The sequence below is a fragment of the Filicampus tigris genome, chromosome 8 (genome assembly GCF_054856515.1).
Source record: "Filicampus tigris isolate MCC_2025a chromosome 8, RoL_Ftig_1.0, whole genome shotgun sequence".
NCBI classification, from domain to species: domain Eukaryota; kingdom Metazoa; phylum Chordata; class Actinopteri; order Syngnathiformes; family Syngnathidae; genus Filicampus; species Filicampus tigris.
The window spans coordinates 20,224,544-20,249,389 of record NC_141224.1 but is presented as its reverse complement, the minus strand read 5'-3'; the positions used below and the strand labels follow the sequence as shown (position 1 = coordinate 20,249,389).

General features: G+C 38.9%; 1 protein-coding gene across 1 annotated transcript in view; it reads left to right on the top strand.

Annotated features, from left to right (window-relative positions):
• The window catches only part of oxr1a (oxidation resistance 1a), a 188,321-nt gene that overhangs the window by 11,206 nt on the left and 152,269 nt on the right, over window positions 1-24,846 (top strand). The window contains exon 2 of the mRNA XM_086037172.1: window positions 16,475-16,564. Within this exon, the coding sequence (XP_085893298.1) occupies window positions 16,548-16,564 (17 nt within the window). The 5' untranslated portion in view covers window positions 16,475-16,547. The remainder of the gene's footprint in view (window positions 1-16,474; window positions 16,565-24,846) is intronic.

Here is a 24,846-nt window from a genome sequence, read left to right as displayed (position 1 = left end):
GCGATTGTTTTGACTTAAATGCTCGCCGAGCCTGCAGATATGATTGTATCTTAGAATGTTTGGTATCATTCAAATCTGCGGAAACTCAGTTTTCTAACCATATATGACATGCCCAGGAATGCTTTGAAGTTGTTCAGTATGCACTAGTGAATGTCCCGCGTGCACGACCAGCACACCCACCCGTGGGTGGATGGAATGACAACGGGCTCTTTCCCAAAGTAGCAGCATTCATTATTTGCAGCCAAAACCTTGTTGGTTTTTTTTTAAAATCAATTTTCAGTCAGATTTAGTTTTGCAACGTAAGAATGTAACGTATGATGATTAGAGGTGGGAATCTTTGGGCACTTCACGATTTGATTCCGATTACGATTCAGGGACTACGATTCGATTATAAAACGATTATTGAGGCATCTTTAATTTAGCTGTTTTGACTTGTTTTAACTTTTTCATAACACACATTTTTTATCTCACTGAGTAAAGGTTCACTTGCAATTTTTAAAAGCATTCTTTGTAAGAAGAAACAAGAGATTAATTCATATCCATTATATTTGATTAAACTGATGGAAAAGTGTGTAAACTGGAAAGTTACAAAGTTTGTGCGATGCTATAATCAACAAATCTTGACAAAACATCCGCAGCTCAGCAGTACATTCAATATTTAACAAAATAAAAAGGTATCCTGAGTTGCATAAATGTATATTTCTGTAACATTTCAGCATTTCAGTTGAACGAAGCCACCCAGATCGGCGGTGACAATCATTTTAGCGGCATTATCTGTAACTAAAACGTCATCTTTCTTTACGATGTTCCATTCATTTAGGGCACTGCTTAATAGCTCAGCCACATTAGCACCTGTGTGTCTTTCATTCATTTCTCTTGTTTGGAGGACATATGACCTTAGCTTCCGCTCAGCGGTGGCGAAATGCGCAGTTAGAGTAACAAATGATTCAGTGGCGACAGACGTCCACGCATCACATGTAACTGCAATTGTATTTGCCTTTGACAGCGCGGCCATGACTTGTGTTTTGGTTTAGTTGTAGAGCGTCAGCATCGGCGTGTCAGTAAAATAGCATCGGCATGGTATGATGTACCTGGGCTACAATGTATGCTCGAAATCCCTCATTTTCCACGACGGAATATGGACGCAAATCCTTGGAAATAAATGCCGAGATGGCCTTCGTAATTCGCTGTAGCGCCACTTGTAGCCGCAAGTCTCCCAGACTCCTCCGTAGGGTGGAATCGACTTACAGTCCATGACGTGTTGCCAAAGTATTTTATTTTAGCGCGACACAGCTTACATATAACGTGGCTCTTGTCCAGTTCTCTTTCACTGTCGACGTTGTAGAAGCCAAAGTGCTAGAAGGAGATTTTGGATCTCACGGCAAGGGGGTAGCGGTCATCCATGTTTGTTTTCTTCTGTGCGTGTTTGCGTGGCGTATCCCAAAGTTTGCCATGACAATTGGCACGCTTCTTAGTTCCGCATTATTTTAAACATTCTGTATTACTTTAATTAGCATATTTGAATAATCGAAATATGGACCATAGTGAATCGATTCAGGATCGTCCATGTCTGAATCGTGATGCATCTAAAAATCGGAATTTTCCCCCACCTCTAATGATGACTATGTAGCCTATCATGAATCACTTGCTTGGGGTATTGTTCAGTCTGACACCTAATGGCTACTGTGTGGAACAAGCATGTCAAGTGATAGCATTTGAACATCACACAAGTTTTCTTTGTCGTTCTCATTGTTGACTGTTTGCTATAAATGGCAAATGACAATAGATGTGATAGGGAAAAGTGACATGATGAAGGTATACCGGTATATCATCATATCGCCCAGCTCTACCAGCCAGTGCCAAATGTAAAAAGTACAAAGCAGGTAGGTTATTTTTAATATGCCGTGGCCGCTAATACAATGGTGGGCTGCAATAGACCGCAACCCAGACGGTGGACATGCCTGACTTCAACATATAATTTCCTACAAAAGTTGTGAGCATGTATTGGGACGTATTTATTTAGAATAGACTGAAATGATCATCTTTTTTTGTGTGTGTGCGGCTTTCCCCCTCCATGGTTTCCTTTTAGCTTGTTTGTTTAAAGTTTCCCTGGATGAAATCCTTCACTGTGTGTTTTGGGTCATTAGCTTTCTGCATGATAAAGGATCCCCCTCAAACAGTTTGCTTGCATCTGTCTTTAAATTGCAGACAATATGTTTCTGTAGACTTCTGAGTTTGTTTTGCTGGTGCCATCATTTGTTACATCAATGAAGTATAATGAGCTCATACAAGAATCAGCCATGCAAGCCCAAGCAATGACATCATTTCCACTGCCTTTCCCAGATGTGCCTGTATCTTTGGTATCATCAGCAGTTCCTTTCAGCTTTTTCATCACTTCGTTTAATCTTTGTCTCATCAGTCCATAAAGTTTCTTCCGTGGATTTTTTTGTCTCTTTACTTTTTGGTGAAAATCAAGCCCGGCCTTTCTATTATTCTTGCTCATGGGGGCTTTGTATTTTCCTGCCTTTGTACTTTGATTTATAAAATTTTCCTCAAAAGAGTAGATTGTAAAAACTTTACTTCTGCTCTCTTGAGGTTGTTGCTGATGTCACCTTTTGGGGACTTCCTTATAATCAACTTCTCTTTGTCGTTCACTTGTGGTTTCTCTCAAAGATGCGTAAAAATACAGGTGTAGTTGTGCTGCTTATTTGATGAACTCACCTATTGACTAATTGGAGTGCGGCATCTATTATCCAACATAATTTGCTGAAAAATAGGGGAAGAAACGAGTCATGGAGCTGTCAACTAACAAGGGTGGGTTCTGTACACGTCCCTTTGCAATTTGAGTGATGATGTGACTTTAAAAGAATACCACTGATGATGTGGATTTCAAAACAGAAGGGGGCTATGCTGATGGCATAGTTAAACACCTCTGTTGTTTAGCTTTGGAAGTTAGCTTTTGGGTCCACTTTAGGACAGTGCTTAGAAGTTGACTCTAAGCAAGGGTACACTTTTTTTTTTTTTTTTTTTTTGACACTCCTCAGGCATTTGCTGCTGTCAGCCTATTACCGTGCCAAAAAAGACTCAGCAGAGAAAAGTCCCTCCCCAGCGCACTTGTGTACATGTCTTTTAACATGATGTGACAGTGTCCCAGCTCTCTTATACTGTATACCTTGCCACAAGCTACTGGATGCTTTGGGTTTTTTCCGCCTACAATCTCCATCATCAAAAGTGGGTGCATTTTGCTGCTTAACTTATATTTCGCAATAGACTGCCATATTTCAACTAGTGGGCCTGCATAGAACATATTCTGGAAAAAAATATATTTGCGTTGACTTCCACTTTTAGTAGCAAAATGCACCGTTTTTTAGCCATTTCAGGGGGCGTCCATTTTGTCACTTGCTGTCGACTGAAAATGACATCACAGCTGCTCAGGGCTCAGGTAACAGCCAATCACGGCTCACCTGTTTTCTGAAGCTAAGCCATGACTGGTCGTGCGTGGTTATGATCACTTTCACGCTATATGGCTATACCCCTTTGCAACATAACATGCTTTGTATTTGTCACATCCTTCTGTATCACTTTGACGCGCATACCCCCACTGTTTTCTTACCCCCGGTTAAGACGGTCAGGGTAAAGGTGTTGTCTCTTTGCGACTATATCTCATCATTCATTGCATCGATCCATTGTCTTGCATTGGATGAGGTTATGGCTCCTCTGTATGTTACACAAGTACCGATAACACTTGTGTGAATCTGATCATCACTTTCCTCACCTTCCTCACCACATACTGTATGTATTCACTTAAATATCCTTATTTATTTCTCTCTTTGGAAGAATACTGTCCTTGTTCAGTTTCACTTGTCTGTGTTTGGTCACTTAAGGGTTCTATTTCTTTTTGTACTGTTTCATTAATGTGTGTCTGGCCGCTCACTTCAGGTCTCATTTTGGGGACATGACCTTGTGTGACCTTTGGGTTCACACCAATGTTTGGTGCATATTGGTTTGCCTTGTTCTATACAAAGTCATCATCATCACTAGTGAATGTTTGTGTTTCTTGCTCTGCTACTACTTTTACCACAAACTTCACTATCCTGTGTTTTTGCACTTTTCTACTGTCTGGATAGAACACCAAATTGGCAGGGCTAAATTAAAATAAAATATAAAGTCAACACTGTTACGCTAAACCACTTTGCAGATTCACAGATAGGGTTGGACATCGTTTGAATTTGGACAATTCCGGTTCTGATTCCGGTTCTTTGATTCGATTCCGGTTCCTAATGATTCTGATTCTTAACAAACAAAAAATTTTTGGACAAATTAAAAACTCTCTCCCGCTGTCAGATCTGATACATTTGACCCTACCGTATGGGGCTGTATCTGCTAGGAATTTTTCAGTTGCTTGCTCTGTGTCACTCTTACATGAAATTCGCAAACACTGCACTGGAATAACCTTTGTGTCGACCAATTTTTGTGGTTGACTTTGCCAACTTAGCCGTTTTTTTTTTTCTTCCTCCCAGTCCCAATAACATATAATAATAACATATGATTATGATAAACTGTTATTTCAGAAGTGTGTATCAAAATGGTAGCCCTTCGCACTCATCAGAAGCCAAGAAGTAGCTCTCACTTCCCAAAAGGTTGGTGACCCCTTTAGACATCAACGATGCTTCACTACATTTCTATGCTGATGATATTGCGTTAAACTGCTACGCCCCCACTCTTCATTAGTCTCTGTTTTTGTTGCAGTCAGCCTTTACGAGTCCTCAGCCAATTTTTTTCAGAAATACTTGGTTTTAAATGCTAAAAACACGGTTATTAATATAAAGTTATTAATTTTAACTTTTACAAACACAAAGGCCTTACATTCACACATGATGCCACCCGTGAGCACCTTAAATGGTGATAAAATAGAACATGTAACACAGTACACATCTTGGTTTTATTATCAACAGCTCTCTCGCTTTGGCACTACATGTTCAGAGTCAGGTTCAGAGAAAGTTGTAACCGCAACATTCCTCCCAGTCTTTGATTATGGTGACATTATTTACAGGCATGTATCTGTGCAGGCTCTGCAGTCATTGGACACAGTTCATCACAGAGCTTTCGGATTAATCTCAAACTTCATTTCACTATCTTATCATGTCACCTTCATTCCCGTGTTATCTTGGTGTCTATCTCAGCCAGCCGTTTTATTCACTGACATGTTTATTATTTACAAATCACAAGTGTATTTCCATCATTCGTATAGCTACTGTACATCCTCCAGCGGTTATAGCCTTCGTTCACAGGATTGTCACAGGACAGGGATGGGGAAGGAGGCTTTTCACTTCTGTGTTCCGTCTGACTGGCTATCAGCTACAAAATGATGTTAGTGTTCGAAAGCTGGTTTCGCAAAACTCATTTAAATCTATGTTGGTCAAAGGAACAATGCTGTTCCTTACATTTCACTGCAGCACTGCAACACTATCACTTAGAGTATTTCTCCTCTGTACCATGTACAGGCTAAAATGAGTGTTCTTCATACTTTTTATGTAGATGTATGTTGGTGTGTATATACATGTGTATATACACATAGTTACTGCGTATATTTACATAGGTTTGATCCTGAATGTTTGCCGTTAATGTTATACATTAATGGCTACATTATGCCCCCGTCCCTGTGTGACCTTTATCTTTTCTGCTGTAACACTGAAAATGTCCCCCCACTGTGGGATCAATAAAGGCCTTCTTATCTCATCTTCTTATCTTATTAAAACAAAGCCGTGCTGGTTATAATTAACTGAGATTTATGTTTTTATAGGTGTAATATTATGCTATTGTATTGTTATGGACCTTCATATGCTACTGCCTCTTGGCCAAGTCACTCTTGCAAAAGGGATTGCAAATCTCATTGAGTTTTTAGCCTGGTTAAATAAAGGTAATCAATAGCAACAAAGTGGTCATAGTGTTATTATTACTGTTGTCAGAGACCTGATCATGATCAATAAAGGGGACATTTACAGAGTAAAGGGAGAAGATAGAGAGAAGAAAAATGTTGGTAATCACATTAATGTAAGCAGCATACAGTAAAACACATTTTACTGTGTCTGTGGTGTTTAAGGCAGCTGCAGTCGTCCAAATTCTATTTTGATGCAACATGTAGGAGACACAGGAAAACCAAAAAAAGGGGTTTCAAGAAGATATATATTTTTTTTTTGTGTTCCCTAGTATGCTGGCCCAGTTTGAAAGTATATAGTCCATAGTACAGTAAAGTAAACACTTCAGTAAATGTTGTGAATAGTGAGGCATTAAAGAAAATGCCATGTAGGATTAGAGCGGGGGCGTTTTCATTTCCAACAAACACGTCCAGCATAAAAATTCATCAACAGTTCAAGATTCCAATTTATAGGATTTCTTTTCAATCCGGCTTCCTTTAAAGCATTGGTGGTAAAATGAAGAAACCTTTCATTTCGCCCGTTTCACTTGAAAAAACGTAATAGGAATAATAACTACCTGCTACAATACCACCTTTTTGTTAACCATTTGTATTCACTTTGATGAGGAAATTGATGAGTTTTTTTTAAACAGTGCAAATCATTCTGCTCTTCACGTTACATCTGCAGTCCGGTTTCACAAAGACATGTAAATTCCAACGATTCAAAAGCAGAGCATGTGTCCATATTGATAAAAATATTTAAGTCATTAGACAACCATAGTAAATGTTACTGGCACAATTTTGCTCCATACTTCGTTTTCATTCTCAAATGTTCTTCTGTTGCCTCATTTTTGGACATAAAGATGAGATGCAAATGAAAGGTAAATATGGGTTTTGTTTTTTATTGAACACAAAATAATTGAAGTGTTTTGAAGACCTCTTTTTTCAAACAAAAATACTGTATTTTTTTTAAGATAAACATATTTCAGCTTAATATTAGTTAAGTAACAATTTTGTTAACATTCTATTCAGTTTGAAGGGCTCTTTTCCAAAACCACCATAAATCCATCCAGTTGACTGGTGACTAGTCCAGGGTGTACTCCACCACTTGCCTAGAGCCAACTGGGATAGACTCCAGCTCACTCACAACTCTTATAAAGTCAAATAGTATCTAAAATGGATGCATTATAAGCATTCCTTGTTACTACAGTGTATTGTTGTATAGAATTGAGTGTTCCCTGTTGAGTGTGCTCTCTCACAGCTTCTACAAACTTGAAACCTTTTTTACAACAAGCTAAACGTCAAGGCTGAGGTGCGGTATTTGGAGCAAATTGAAGAAATGAAAAGGACTTGACCTACGTCAACACACCTCACTGCTGGAATCCACCCACCAGCAGATTGCCAAATAGTTTTCTATATTTTCTCACATAGATGGCTGTCATTATTCAATGGAATGCAAACGCAGTTTAAACGGGCATATTGCGGATTGGCACGAGGACATACACAGCAGAGAATAGGTTGTAATCAAAATAATGTTATGGAATGTTATTTTGAAAAAGAGCTCTTCAATTCTACCTTGAACTGGGTATCGCACACAGCACACTATTTAGAGCATGGCTATTGAGGCCATTCCCCAGGTTAGCATTAATTTATGTATTCCTGGACCTGCATGATCCAAGAGGTGTACATTACTGCATTTGACTACAAACCCCAATTCCAATAAGGTTGGGACGTTGTGCAAAAGATAAATAAAAACAGAACACAATGATTTGCAAATCCCTTTCAACCTGTTTTCCGTTTAATTCACTACAAACAAAAGATATTTAATGTTCACAATGATAAACTATAGTATTGTTTTTTTTTTGTTTGTGCAAATATTCTCTCATTTTGAATTTGAGGCCTGCAACACGTTCCAAAAAAGCAGTGTCTTATTCTACAGTAACTAGCATCAGTGTGATTTTTGTGAAGCTCGTGTCAATACCTGAGAACCAACAAAGAAGTAAAAGCAAAATGGCATTTCGACTGTGACGATGAGCTTTTTTTTGGTCCGATTTGTGCTTGTATATCATACAGAATACAGCAATTAGAGACTAGTGACCGCATTGATACACATGTGGACAAAATTGTTGGTATACCTCAATTAAAAAAATAATACAAGTGTAAAACTAATAGTAATAAAAGTAATAATACTAATTATGAATAATAATTGTATGAAAATTAACCAATGAGAAGCAGACATGGCCTTTGAATGGTGATTCAATAGAATGATAAAAGAAAATAGACTCGTGAAACAGGTGCAACAATAAGGATGTTACCTCTAGGCAAGGCAAGTCAGTTTTATTTATATAGCACATTTCACACACAAGGCAACTCAATGTGCTTCACAAGCAAAGACACAACACCTACAAGCATTTACAGGCATCACAGTTAACAACATTCAAAAGCAAAGCAGAGAAAACAAAAGTACTTTACAAAATTACTAGAATGTACATTGTCAACCAGAGGTGGGCATTTTACTAAAAATTGAGCGTCCGTTATTCGTCATGCGTCTGCAGCGTGGGTACCCTTCCATCGTCCGTCATTTGCCTTTTTTTTCGGGGGTAGTACCCACCGATAGGCTGGTTCGCCTCTGATTTTAAACGGGCTTCCATCAGCGATTACGACCGCAAACTACAATAGCGCCACACCCCCACCCCCCACCCCCAAATGGAATACACAGTTCTGTTGACAACATTTTAACACATTAAAAGAAAACTTTAAAAGCATTTAAAAGTAAAGTAAAGAAATAAAAGTGGGTTTCTAAAATATTTAAAAGAAAAAAAATGATTTAAAATTGTTTAGAGGACCTTAATCGAAGGTATGAGAAAAAAGAAACTCGGGGCTGACTCCTCTTCTGTTGGCAGCTTATTTTAATTTTATTTGCAACATAACAGCTAAATGCAACTTCACAATGTTTACTTTGAACACTAATTGACCCAAGTCTGCAGATCCTAGAGCCCTACTAAATTTACAGTATATTCAATCAGCATTTCATTAATGTATTCAGGACCCAAACCATTCAGTGATTTATAGACCAGTAGCAAATTTGAAAAGCTCTAAAATCATTTGACCGTATAGGCTAGGGGCATGTTCAACCAAGGTGTGTCTTCTTCTAATTAACATTGCAGGTGTCTTCAAACTTGTAAGCAGTCAGGTGACATTTAGTCACTGTGCTGTTTGGCGACATGGTGTGTAAACACACTAAACATGAACTAGGCTTGATGAAGGAGAGTTGTCTCACAAGATTAGAAAAAAAATTCTTGACAAGCGAGGCTACAACGCCATCTCCGCGCAGGTTCATGCCCCTGTGAATGAAGTTTGACATTTGAATCAGAAAGTTAAGATCCGCCAGACTGTAGCCAACCTCCATGGCCGCAGGAGGGAAATTGGTGACAAATTGAAGAAACGGATAATACAAATGCTAATACTTAAAGAACCTAGAACAACCTCCAAAGAAATTAACCCATTCAAGCCTGAAACCCCTCGTGAGATATCTCTCTAAAACCTACAATCGTCTTTGGAGTCACCCTTGAAAACCTGACATTTTCGCCACCTACAAAATAATTAATATCTCAGCCCCTGTAGCAGATAGAAACATAATTCCAAAAGAATTTGAGAGTTTAGACCTCTGGCTTTCACACATGCCCGAGTTTATTCATATTTACTGTTTCGATCGAAAATGCAAGTGAAGCACTATTTTTACTTTTAAAAAATCGAGTGGTAATTACCATGCTGTATTCTCTTACAAAGACATTTAAATCGTCATTGTCTACGAACATATATCTTAACCATACATCACGTTTGGATGGTTTCACGGCTTGAAGTCCGCGAGCGTGTCGTCTATATCACTGCCGTGACTTATAGCAGAGCTCTCGCGATCGACTGTGGCGCCATTACTCCTTGAAAAAACTCTGGATATCCTCTGACAACTCGTGACACCGTCACATGTATATTCCGATGCATTTCATTGGCTAAGACACCGAGAATTGGATTAAAAAAAGTAAATGACATATACACTCTCTCGGCTTTAAAGGGAAAAACACGCAACAGTGCTCCCAATTTTAGTGGTAGAAACGCGGTTATGCGCTCACATCCTTGATGGGTTAAAGGAGAACTCCAAGGTCAGAGTACATCAGTGTCAAATTGCACCATTTGTCATTTGAGCCAAAGTGGATGACGAAGTGGGACACCAGTGTGGCAAATAAATCATAAAAAAATTGCAAAACTGCATGTTGACAATTAAGCCACAAAGCTGTGGATAGGATGTCACTTACAAGTCATCTACCACATGTAAATATCAATTGCTGGTGGTGTTTAGTCCATGCCCAATAATTAACTGACCATTTTCAAAATGGCTTTGCATTTCCTTTCCGGGCTAACATGACCGCTATTATAGCAGAAGCAGTAGCAATTGGGCCTTATGTATGCCATCAGACATAGCTGAGGAAATTAATAGTGGAGAAAGAGGAGATGAGAGACTGAAGGCAAATGTAAACAATGGGTAGGTGCTGACAAAGGCAGACCACAGGGACACTAGTGGAGAGTAGATGAGTCATATTACTGCAGCGCTGCACAGATTGAAATGCCACTGCAGTTGCTGAATGTGCACATCATATTTTGGCTGGATTAAAATGCCTTCATATTTAATTATTCTCTTTAGTTCTTTGAGGCACATTTGTATTCAATGAGCAATTTCATTTTCATTACCGGTATTTACAATTGACAACACATTTATTCATCTACAAGACAAGGCAAGACATGTTCATTGCAGCACATTTCATGTACAAGACAATTCAACGTGCTTTTCATGAAGTATGAAAAGCATTACAGAAAGACAAATAAAATAAAGACATTGCACATATCAATAAAACAATCTAAAATAAATAGATTAAACTGATTAAAAACAAGCATCATTCCAGATAAATTAAAAGATAGCGTGGGATTAATACAAGAGAATAACGGATCGATCCATGAGAATGCTGCAGTAAACAATTATGTTTTCACCCCTGATTTAAATGAACTTACAATTTCAGCAGACCTCACATATTTGGGGAGTTTGTTCCACAGGTGAGGAGCATAGTACCGGTAACTAAATGCTGCTTCACTTTGTTTAGTTCTGGTTCTGAGAACACATAAGAGACCCGTCCAAGACGACCTGATGTTTCATAGGGTAATAGTACATCTTGGATGTATTTTGGTCCAAGACAAGCAAGATTTTAATAGATTAAAATCTATTCTTTGACTCACAGGATGTAGTGATTTGAGGACAGATGTGATGTGGTCCAGTATCCTGATGTTTGGAAGGACTCTGGCGGAATATTTGGATCAGCTGCAGCTGCCTGAAAAGCATGAAGTTATTCTGTGCCTTGTGAATCAAAACCCTTAATTCGACCTTTTTTTTTCAGGCGGTAATAGGCAGATTTAGTAATGGCTTTATAAAATGTAGGTCCACTCATTGATTTGATGAATACACTTACTATGACTATAGTTATGTGATGACGCTGAAATGTAAAGTTGTGTGTCTTCTGCATAAGTATGATAAGAGTTTTTGTAATGCTCCATAATATTAACATAGGGCATTATATTGATATTAAATAGTGGTCCAAGAATGGAACCTTACGGAACCCCACATGTGATCAATATTTGCTCAGACCTATGACTACTAATTGAGACAAAGTAGTCCCTAAGTAAGATTTGAACTAATTTAACACAGTGCCAGTAGGTATCACCAACTGTTCTACAAGCACCATACCATAATTGATTTTTGTTTGCGCTAGAACTTCAATCTCATTGGCTATTCATCTATCAAAAAAATAATTTGTGAATTACTGTTTTAAAACCTTGTTATCATCTTGTTTTATCGTGAAGTGACAGGCTTATCTAATCATTCCTCAGATGGACCTACCATTGCTTGTTGGCCATTTTTCAGGAACAAAAACTACGTGGTTTCACCATTGTAGATGCAAACAGAGAAGGAATGCTCCTTCTTCAGCTATACTGACCATGACCTGCTCTGTGTTATGTTTCCTTTACTTGCTTTGTAATACTTGCCCGGTCAGCTAATCTTGTCTCTGATCAATAACTCCCCTTCTCCAGCTCAGAGTTTGGATGTATCCCAGCAAACAGATCAGCAGATATCTCTGCTTTACTTCTCTTGTTTGTCATTCACAAACTCTGTGGCTGCCAAAAAATATTGAATACCTTACTGCAAAATGCAATACATTGAGTGGGTGTGTTTGTATGTGAATGCCATGCCTGCATGTGTGTGGGCTCTGTCATATAATGGCGACCTGCTGGGCTCATCTTATTCCGATGTGAAATCACTGTCAGCTTTCATCTTAAATCTTAAGGCCTGAACTCACCACCTCTGTGTCATTGATGATTTACTGTTGGCAGCTTCCAGCAGAAGCTACCTACCTACTGTCCCTCTGTCTGTCAGAGAGATTTGCCTCAATACATTATATGCTTGGATGCTGATGGGGTCTGTCAGCATGCGCTACATGCCCAGAGACAATTAAACAGAAACACAAGGCTCGCTTAATGAAGCTCGGCAGGAAAAACATCCTCAAACAAGGTTGTCTTACCATACTGATAGAAGTTGACAAGGTCCAATCCAGTCGGGTCAGGAGAAACCACATGACGTCACTGGTGCATTGATTTAGTTTTACGCCCTGGCAGGCAGTGTAAATGTCACTCCATTGCTCTATTTTTATTATGAGTTGGTTTGATGTACACGTGAGATCAATGCACTTTCATTTGAAATACAGTCGATGCCAGGGGTGCCCATTGCGTCGATTGTGAGCTACCGGTCCATCGCAAGGGGAGTGTTGGTAGCTCTCGTGGCATTAAAAAAACAGTAGACTCCCGCCTGTCATCCGTTGTGAAATGTGTCACTTGGTGGATGTACAGGGTAGCCAGTCGCACAACTCTCGCATGCCTCATCACTCATGCGCTCACAAGGGCTCTATCTGGCAAAACTAGCTAACTCGCAGTTCCAATTTTTTTCCGTTTACTCTAAACTTAATAATGAAGTATGAAAATGATTAGGGGACCAAGTAAGCTAAATATTTCCATACAGAGTGAGCAGAAGATTTTTTTTTTTTGCGGTGGGCTCAGTGGCGGAGCGGCCCGGAGGAAATGGGCGATGGGCTCGGGCACATGTTCGCGCTCTCCCTGCCTCTGGAGAATGACTCGCGGAATGAAGGAGCCGTCCACCTGAACACCGTCGCGAGGCCGGAGGCCCTCTTATGGCGTGTCGCAGCTGCCGGTTGTGTGGTGGTGGTGGGGACTTAGGCGACTGGCTGGCCAGTGCTTGACCGGCCTGTTCCAAAAATACCTAAGACTGTGATGGGAAATTGTGATTTACTAGGAATGTTGTAGAAGTGATTCCAGAAATGTATACAAACAAAGTGTTGCATCTGCATGCCTGCAGATGCTAAAGAAACATGCTGTATCATGGCACATTTTCTATTTCAGGAATATGGATCAGGTAGCCCTTTACATTAATCTGTAGCTCCCAGTAGCTAGGAGTAGCTCTCCGTTTCAAAACATTTGGAGACCCCTGTTAAAGTGTTTTGAGGGTTGTCATAAATATAAGCATGGTAAGGGTTGGTTAAGCACATTGAGTATGCCATGCATATTCAGTGAATATTATCACTTGTGAACATTATTCTGAAGTTGGACCTATGACACTGGGGGTATTGGAGCTCCTGCAATTAACATTTTTTTGCATTCCTTTTAATTTTTTTTTTTTTTATGTGAGCAGTCCTGGCAAAATGTTTTTTTAATAACCTTGATCGCGTTTTTGAATATTACCAAATAGCTAGCAGAGAGGATGTGAGGGATATTCACACGCCAACTTGTTATGCAAAGATTGTCACGGGTTACAAATGTCTGACTAGTTTTCTGGAATGCAGCATTAGATCTCAAGAAAAGACATAGCAGGTGAGCAAACTGACCCTAAATTTTTGACTGCATCTGTGAATTTTAGAAACACATTTGTATTTTCACAGTGACTTAAAATAGTGTTATTTAAGGTACATTTTAATATATGACTGTTATATAACTGTTTTGGTGTTAGTGGTGACAATGGTAGGCAAACTACAGTGCAAATACTTGTCAAGTCCTGAAGCTTAAATTTATTACATCACATGCAGACACAGATCCACAGTAATTGAAAGGTGCCCATGAAATAAAGCTGATTCTGCATTATCCATAAGTCAGCCTCATACAGTTCATAAACAACAACGATAGAACATAGTTGGCAACCAAGTTCAAGAATGTAATCCATGCTGATTTGTTCACGTAATTTATAATTCCAAGAGAATACCCGCCGTTGTAGGATGAACTGTTAGTGCATGTGAATCTGCTGCTTTTGTTTCAAGTTTTACGTATAATTTTAGAATTCCCATGAGAAAAGTATCATTTCTTATAAATGGTTGTGAAAAGTGGGGTTTATTCCATTCTGTATATCGTCACTTTCCCTGAAATAATGGCCTAAGTCATGTTTTCAGTTTTTTCAGGAAACACAAAAAACTGAACCAATAATTCTATTCAGGAAAGAATTGAATGCTATGTTTAACCAAGTGTGTAGCCAATTTTAGCAGAGGTGGCCAGCATCCTAAGGAGATGTTTAAGGCAATAAAATATTTTTGTCAAAATATAGTTTAGGCCATTATTTTAAGGGTGTGCTTGGTGCAACCCAGTAAGTGCATGATTTGTCTTTACTTGGTCCCTGTCCATATGAATACGGGCCTTTTTGGAAAAAAACAAAACAAAAAAAAAAACGACATTGGCCTTTCGTCCACATGCAAACTACAATTTACGTTGCAGAAAATCTCATTTTTGGACATTTCTGGTAAGAGTGAATATTTGTGAATATACTATTTGAAGTGTTTGTATACTGTATACTGTACTCTAGATACTGCGGCAGTAACTCGACCTAACTACCAGTACTGGTTGCTCCTTATCCCTAAATTACTTTCCCCAAGCACTCGATTGGTTAAGATGGCCTTTAGGTTAGGTGTTCAAGTGTTAGAAATTGCTTTGCCTTCAGCGTGAAAGCTTGCAAAAGCATTTTCATGTTTCTAAATGACACTTGGAGGAAAACACCAAGCGGAAAGTATAAATACCCATTTATTATTTAATTTTTTTTCTGTCTGCAAGCTTCATTATATTCACCAGTCTGTTGCTGTGCTACCATATTTACCAAAATGATTGCAGTATGCATGTTCAGAATTTGTCTTGGTCCAGTATGAAGCCTGAGCACTTGAACATTTATTTTTCCTGTGATCCGGCTTAGTTCTGCAAAGCACTCTGTGTGATGGTTTTAAAGCTCTGAACACTGTCACAATTTTTGTTGTGCTTTATGAGTGTAAATCTTATCCATATACTGGGCTCTGAAGCGTTCTTGAGATTGAATAAAAAAGTCAGTTTAATGAATTGAAAAATTATATCACTGACCTATTTTATATGTACCTACGTTATTTTTTAGTAAGATCATATGTCATTTGTGTTATTGTTACTGTTTTGATGGCATTTTACAACAGTACTTTCCTTTTTATTAGGAAACTAGGCTTCAAAATCCATAATCCTACAATTTGCGTTACGAATTACATACATCATGACAATGCAGTTATTAGAATAATTAATCTTAACAGATGGCCCTTTTTATGTTGCTTTTTAAAAATATTACAAGGCTTGTGTCAATTATAAATAACCATGGGAGCCACATTTTCATTTGCTTATGTCTGTACACATACAGTTTCCTTGTCACCTGAATGAATGATCAGATGTTTCCGGTGTCAAGCTACTTTGTTAACCTTTTGCCTTCATACCTCTGCTCCCAACCTGTGTGTAGGAATAAGGAAACACTATACATTAAGTGTAGTAAATGAGTTCATGTGTATGCACATGCAGGTTTGTGCGTTGAGATGAAGTTAGATGGGTCCGAGTCGGGCACTTTAATCACCCAAATTCTCCTCTCCTCTCCCCTGGCCATCTACTCATCTCATTATAGACAGGAGAAGGTGAGAAGTGAGGCCTGTGTAGAGCTCCCTATTAATTATTGAATCCTGTCTTCTTTTACTCAAGCTTCTCATCTACAGTCTCTGATAACCTTTGCATAAAAGAGCGACGGCTACCTTGTGGCTATCATATACTGTAGTTAGAGGTAAAGCAAAGGGGTTCTTAGTTTGCAAGACTGTGCCACCTACTAGCATGCACGATATAGACACAAGTGGATATTTTTGAAATTGGGTTGTAATTGCTTATTTGTTCAGAGCTTCATAGTCAGTTTCTCACAACAGCAGCCATCGTTAATACAATTGGGTCAAAGTGCTAAAAGAGAAGCCTCCTCTCATTGCCAGTCAATTGAAATGGCTCAGATGGAGGCCTGCTAATGGGGTTTGCTGAGGTCAGCATGGCAGAGTCCTGAAGGCGACATGACTGTGATGCTGAGAATCTCACTGCTATATTCTCTCCTGTGTGTGTGTGTGCGTGTGTGTGTGTGTCCTGCAGGTTTGATAAAACAACATCAAGCGTAAACCACCTTGAAAGCACTGAGGAAGAGAAGGAAGACTCTGCTAGAACCATGTTCAGCACTAAAAGGTCAGCACGATGTCCCTTTTCTTACATATGCAAAATAGACCATTTATATAGAGATTAAGTAGAGACTTTGTGACTTAATCCGAAGTGCATACATAAGATATACATGCATGCTACATGCTATTTATTTATAGCTGTTACATCTGATAATCCTTCAATTGTGAGCAAATATGTCACCCAGACATGTTTCGTAAACCCAGTTATGGCCCTATTTCCCTGTCTGTCATTTTTAATCTGTGTTGTGGTAGCATACTGTACATGCTTAAACGATTTGGCTTTTTAATTTCTGGATGGTTTCTGTGAGCTACAAATGGTTACATTGCTTATTCAATATGAGCAAGGTAAATAGATATACAATATATTTTCAGTTCAGGGGTCTGCGCCCTTTTACAATCAAGAGTTATTTGTCTGTAAAATTCACTCTGGATGGCAAAAAAACAGCAGTTAATGTTTCATTTACTGCATGAAATAGAACTGCAGTAAAAGAAACACCATGTATGAAGAATAACCCAGAGCTATAGAGTAAGTTTGTCCGGATCACATTTTTTTTGGGCACCCAAGTCACTTGATTTTCAGTCCAAATCAGATGCCTCGCAAAACATTAAGATGAAAAAAAATCCTAATATTTTTATTTCAAATAAAATTATTCCAAAATTATCAATTTTTACATGGCTGTAAATAAGGCTAAAATTGTATATTCCAATATGGGTAATCTTATCGGCGGCACGGTTGTTGACTGGTTATCACGTCCGCCTCACAGTTCAGAGGTCGTGGGTTCGATCCCGGCTCCGGCCTCCCTGTGTGGAGTTTGCATGTTCTCCCCGTGCCTGCGTGGGTTTCCTCCGGGTCCTCCGGTTTCCTCCCACATTCCAAAAACATGCATGATAAGTTGATTGGACACTCTAAATTGCCCCTAGGTGTGATTGTGAGTGCGGATGTCTGTCTCTGTGTGCCCTGCGATTGGCTGGCATCCAATTCAGGGTGTCCCCCGCCTACTGCCCAAAGACAGCTGGGATAGGCTCCAGCACGCCCCGCGACCCTTGTGAGGATAAGCGGTATAGATAATGGATGGATGGAGGTAATGTTATATTCTGATCCCGATATATCTCCTGATGTAGTATTTTGTCATAAACATGGTTATTTTCTTTTGAACCTTTATGTATTCCTTAATCAGAAAATCTATATAGAAACCATTATAAAACTAATAAAAGATGAATATGAATAAAATAGCACACAACTAATACAATAACACTGCTTCAAGTCACATCAAGTATGCATGCCATTTACCCAGTAAAAGTGCTAATGGAGTTCATGCCACAGACTTATGGTTTTAAAGACTAATCTGCCTGCGGTTTCATAAATCCATTGAGATACTGACACTTACATGTGTGAATGTCTATACACTTTATAGAAGCGTATTGTGTTGAAACAATTTAGACAACTAGCAACAACTCAGTATTAATCAGAGAGAAAGATGATATTAAAATTTCAGTTGATGAAATCTCTCTCTCTCTCTCTCTCTCTCTCTCTCTCTCTCTCTCTCTCTCTCTCTCTCTCTCTTATATATATATATAAATTTTCTTTAGGAAAAAAGCAACAAAAACACAACAAAACAAAAAGCGTTGTTACTTTTGGCCACAGCTTCAGAAAGTCGCAGCCAAGACCCCAGAGCCACTGGTTGCCAACCCCCTGGTCTCTGTGGTTGTTATTGTCATAACATAATAATGTCAGTGCTAAAAGGGCAAACATTTGCTGGCCATTACTGGTGAAATACTGCTATGAGAGAGTAATTTCCAATAATTAGTATTCGTAGTTGACATGATTACATGTCAGAGTGAACAAAAAAAATGTTTTGTGGTAATGAGGACTGAATGCCATCACAATGCTGCATCCAGCATCAACCTGTCTCCCCGCAGTGTGTGATCATCATACTGTGGGTGAGAAGATGATTAAACCAAGCCAACACTTTGTCTTGTGGGAGCTGTGTCAGCACAGCAGATGACACGGATATGCTCAAAATGACTATAATAGGTTGCTATCTGGAAACTCAAAGCCGCTAAATCACATTCGCATTTTTTGCTGAATACGTAACTACTCATTTTTCTACTTTTAAACTGCTGATTGAACCATAAAGTGGAGAAAATCGGTTTAACTGACAGAGCTTGCTCTTTCCTAGTGTAGCTTTATTTAGCAATTCTTAATATTGGTTTCCATCACAAATTCCCTGAGGCCATATCAAACATTTGTATACAACGTGTAATTAAAAGTTCCATTAAAACTTCCATTAAAATTTAATCTGAACATTGCAAATTATGTTATAATATGAATGGAATGAAGGATAGCGCACAAGCATGGGTATTTGGAAGCACAAGTTCTATGTGCTTCCGACGGTCTTAAACCCTCCAACATAATCTGTGTCACTCTAATGAACAAAATTGGAGAGTGCAGCATTTCCACAGCTTGTTTGTGCCTAAATGTGCTCATTAAAATGTAACTGGAGTGCTGTTAAGCAGACTCTTTTATTCGGGAACATTTATGAAGTGACGGCAAGCAGCTGTGATTTTTGGTTATTCATCTACAGCTTCACAGTGAGTCGCCCGTGCAATGGCTGCTCTGGTTGCGTGCTTTCACAAATCTCTCTATAAAAGAAGATATAATTCCAACAAAATCTTGCTGTGCTGATACTGTATAAGCCATGTTACCATATCATAGCATCCCTACACTACTTACGTGTTTAGCATGATTTCTTGATACCTTTTTCGAGGGATGGGCTGATGTACTTTGAAATATTCAAAGTTCATTTGGTGTTAAGGACTGTTGAGCCATCCAACTGATGTATATGCTTCCAGATCCTATTAGCTAAAGGTCTGTCTCCTCACTCTGTCCCCTCTGATAACTAACATCATACATTGCTCTCCCACTCATGGTCATGTCCCATCACCACTTTAAAAAGCTGCAATTGCCCTGGTAAAACCCTGTCCAGACCCAAGTAACCTGGAAAGCTGACATCCATCATTCCTCTTAAAAATACTGGGGGGGATCAATTTCAGTGCCAACACTCATGCTCCTGAAAACATGTTCATTGTAGTCAGATATAAGTGCACCTTTTGAGACTTTTTCACACCACATCCTCTTTGCTAGACTGGTTTTGGTTGGCATCACTGAGAGCTTACTCTCCTGGTTCCATTGCTACCTGTCTGACCATACTCAGTTTTTATATTAGCGCCGGTGTCCCTCAAGGTTCCATTGTAGGCCCTATCTTATTACTTATTTACCTCTTACCCCTTGGACATGTTCCACGGATACCATACTCAATGCCATTGTTCAGCAAATGACTCTGAGATACATTACCACAAAACCCAGTTTCACTCTTCCAACTTTTCTCTTCTTTACTGTCTACAGATGAAGTCCTGGTTATATGCAGTTTCCCGAAATTTAACAGCAATTAAACTGAGATGACCTCATTGACACATAGTCCTCCCTTTCCAAAACAAACAGTTTTTACGTCCTTATATTGACAATCCTCCATTATGCCCCTCACCTCAGGGAGAGTATCCAGATGTCATCCTGAATAGAATGTTGTCATTCAAAGATTATATCAATAACACGCAACTTGCTCCACCTATTTTCACTGTTGCAATGTCAACTGTCTCCGCACATCTCAATCTCTAACCATCCCTATCTATGCATCGGTTGACTCCAGACTACATCATTGCAACTCAGTACTTGGGGCTCTCCTAGTAGCTTCTCTATAAACTGCAAATGATCAGAAACTCAGTTGCCCAGATCATGACCAATATGCCATCCACTCAACACATCGCACCTGACGGTCAGAACTGACCACAGTACAGTACACCTTTATTAACTGGAGAGGCAATGTGTTAGAGGTCATCATAGCAAGTGTAGTTTATAATTTGTACGCCAGATGCCTTTCCTGATGCACTCGTGCTATTTACAGTATCCAGGATTTGGTGTGAAGGCAAGTTTCTATAGCTGGGTATTGGGTCACTGAATGTCCGAACGTGCATTTGCTGCATGAAAAGCAGCAGCCAAGTTATAGTTAAGAAGTTATTTTGTACTCACCCTTAACTTAGGTGAGATGTGACAGAAGCAGACACAGTGACAAATGTCTGCTTGTGATTTAAAGTACATTTTGTTTTGTGCTGAAATTGTCATCTGACTGACTACTGTTACTGGAATTATTCTTACCTTCCAAATAGTTTGTCCAGATAACTGCACATGGATTAAGAAATAATTACATAGTGGTACTTTGAGATGTACATTAAATTTGTTCCTTGAGCACGCTTGTACATAACTCAAAACACTCAAATAATCTTTTTCAATTGAAATTAATGGCAATGCCATTGAACTGTTTCAGCCCCCCCCAATAATTTGTATTTTAATAATAATTTGTCATTTGTATTTTAATTAGGAAATAGTGCTTGATATTATATTTTACTTTATGAAAATGTATAGTATTGACATAATTAAACAGTTTTTGTCACACTGCATCAATTGAATGGCCACTGTGTTGCTTTTTCTGGTCTGCCTGCCTTGACCATATCGAGGCCGTGTAAGACAGAAAGACGAATGAATACGACGAGAGGTCTCAGCGGTCCCGCCTGGATGCAGCACTCAATCGTATTGCAATGGGGTGTCTTGCCTAGAACGCAAGTGGAATTCTTAACAGCACTTCTTTAAGATGTCGCAACTCCTCTGTCAACTCATCAGTAGAGCATTGTTATTCATTCTGTGCAGAAGATAATGAATATATGATTGTGATTACTGTTATATTTTCGACCTACATGTGTTTCTGCACAGCTTGTGTTCAATCCATTTCTTAGAGCGATAAAGCACTGCATTGTAGATGCTATTAGAGATAGCATTAACTTAGCGGACTAAATGGCTAAACTAAGCTGTTTTCTTTTCAGTTTGATAGTGAAAATTTAGCTGGGAGTGGCATTAAAGCAGCTTGAAGCCTCGTTATGATGACTTGTTCAGTATTTGCCACATTACTGCTTATTATAAAGTGTGTTAAGATGAGTTCACTGCCCCAATACACAAAGCCAAAAATTGGTTGAAGGACAGCTCAAAAAAATCCCTACTCAAGTCACTTGTATATCAAGGCACCACTTTGGTTAAAAACATAGACCAATGTGTCGAAACGCAATGTTTACATAAAGTGTCTCTTAATAACACATTGTTCTGCACGGTTTACACATCATTTGGAAACCAGATTCAAGGTAGAGGCCAGATGTTGTTTCTGTGTCTATTGTTATTTTAGCCAATTCCTTTATTGGTAATTCCTGCGAAGTCAGCGGACGTTGTGGAGACAACACACTATGGCCAGGGCTTGGTTAATACTAAAAATGTGAACATCTGTGAACAACATGTGAATCTTTCTACCCCTTTCCCTCCTATTACAGGCTTGATATTAGTTGTGGTACTAGTGTAGGGTATTAGGCATACAAGATGCGCCACTTTACATAATGTTGGTAAGGTGCCTTCCAAATTGGCTGACTCGTGCAAACAATGACCAACCCTGTTCTGTCAGTTTCACCATAGAATATTCATGTCCTTGGCATAGTCTGGCACCCTCATGACATGATATAATGGACTGTGTGTATCCGATATAACTGCACAGTATCTCACATGTATATACCGATAAATCTGTCATATCCTCATCATATTATTCAAACTTATAACGACACTTAGTAACAAGATCCTTAACAAACTATCAGACCTGACATTGACCCCCTACTTATCACACATACTTATATCGATATAAGTAGTAGTATAGATATATATCTAACTGCCTGTACTTCTCAGCTGTTGATTGACATCAAGGGGCTTTGCACTTGATTACTTATTCAAGCGGAGGGGAGCAAGTGGTGTCTGGGGACCAAAGTGCGTGCTGGGAAGTGTTAACCCCCTGCAAAGGCCTGCTGATCCAATCATTATTAACAAGCTGTCACCCCAACGCTGTACACTGACTCCTTGGGCTGACCTTCCGGGGTTTGTGACAGTGTGGCTGTGCCCATCTGTTTTTGCAAAATGAATGTTACAATCCTGTAAATTATTTTCTGATACTTTTATGGTATTTTGTTGACATTAGCACGCATGGGACGTTGACTGCGGCCAATTTTTAAACGTAATAGAAGAGCACAGTTGGCAGTTACTAACATACTAACATTGAAATATTGCAAGCATTTTCTTGTCATGTTATTACAGTAACTTGAACAATAGTTAAACAAACTATTATTCTTGACTTCTAATTTGAAAAGTAGTAATGCATCATTTTGCTATGTAATGTATATGTTATAATATGAGGAGTACAACGTAGCCCGCAATAAAAATGACTTTGACATCCCTGGTGTAAGTCTTTTATGATGACAGTCACACTTGAACATAAACAATGTTTACTGTAATCACTTTTGCTGCTTCAAATGTCTGTTAGTTTGCACTACGTCACAGACAGATCCGCTGTGCAAGCCTGATTTTGATGAGACAGTTAAAAAAAAAAAAATAGCAAGTGACAGCATCAGCCTGAGGATGTAAAACTCTGCAGTAAAGAAAGGAGCAAGGTATTTTCTGCTGACACTACTAAGTCACAGTCCAAGACTGGGCAAATATGTAAGAAGAGATACAAAAGGTGTCTTGGATTAATGAAATAGATCTCATGTAATTCCTCTTCCAACATTTGTTGCTTAATTGTTTTTAGCATGATTACACAGCCTGTCTACCTGAAACCTGAGTGGAGTGTTGTGCCCAACAAGACACAAAACCATTCAGTCTTGTGCACATCTGGAAAAAAACAATCAAACACACTGTTTCAGAATAGAATAGTTCATAACTCTAAGCGAACGATAGGTGACGCTGCTTGCTTTGACCACTTGGACATTTGCATTGGTCAGCAGTCCATTTCTGGCATTCATGTGCCTGTGGTCACGAACACTATGGGCAGTGAACAGACCATCAGCAGCTGCACGGCCGCATTTCCTGGGTTACATCGGTCAAGGTGAACAGTTTATTTATGGAAATGAGAGAACACATTGGTCCACTTATTACTGCTGTCTCCTGTTGTGCACTGATCTTTTTTGTGCAGCTGCGTAAATGTTCTACACCGAAGAAGCTTGAAGTGAGATTATGTTGGTGATGGAAAGCAGCTCTATCTACCCTCAGGAACCTGTTACAAGTCAAAATGTATTGCATCACACATTAGGTCATTGTACTGCGGTTCAGTGTCAACAAGTGAAATTGGTGAAAGAGCCTGCGAGGCATGTTTTATTTTCGAAGCAGCGGTAATGTATGCTGTTATTTTTTCTCAAGCTCCTGGCGTCGCGAGTGTTTTCAAATGGTCACCTCTAATCGGTTTTACATGATTGTTCATCCCTCTCACGTCAATCTCTTAATCCATAAAGTGACATATGCAGAGTTTGTGTTAGACTCTTTTATTCAGATTAGTGTGCTCGCCATTAAAATCCTTATCTGAGTGGTTGAGTGACGAAAGAGACTGCATATTTTGTTTGCATCTTAGAGATGTTATTAAATGTACATCAGTTAGTGTCGCTAATAATTTGGTTCTCCCTGAAGTCGATCTAAGGTCCATAACGTTGTTATTGAAAATAAATATAGACCTATGGCCTTGTAGTTGAAAAATACCATTAATCGCGATCAATTATGGAAAATTTTGCGATTAATTCGTTTAAAAAAAATAATCGCTTGACGGCACTAATTTAAACCTATTCATATATATATATATATATATTGTTAAATGCATTTAATCACACTATTCACTTCTATTTGTTGCACTCCCACTTTTCTCAGTGCCCTTGTTCCTGGCATTCTGCTGAAGATGAGACCACATTGCTGGGCATACTAGATGGAAAGGATATTAGAATAGATAAAAGGTTTCTGCTGGAATCGTGGAGATTGTGTACAAATTGTGTGTAGAAAAACTTGGCTTATCACTGAAGCACTTTATGCCTATGGTATCACATGTTGCAGCAAACGTTAGCATCAACGAACAAGGTCAGTTTGTCCTATTAACTGGCTGGCTTCATGGAGAAAAGAAATAGACTTGCTGGTATTGGGAGGCCAATGGTCTGTTAGTATTGAATCTTAGTAAAATGTTTATTAAACTGTTATGGCTTATGTATTGCTAGATCCATTTTTCTCAATTTACTGGGAGAATCAAAAGGATTTAGTTCTGTCAAGGTTTTTTTTTTGTTTTTACATTTTAGAAACGGCACTTTATATTAAGACTGCTCCGTTTCCTTTTGGCC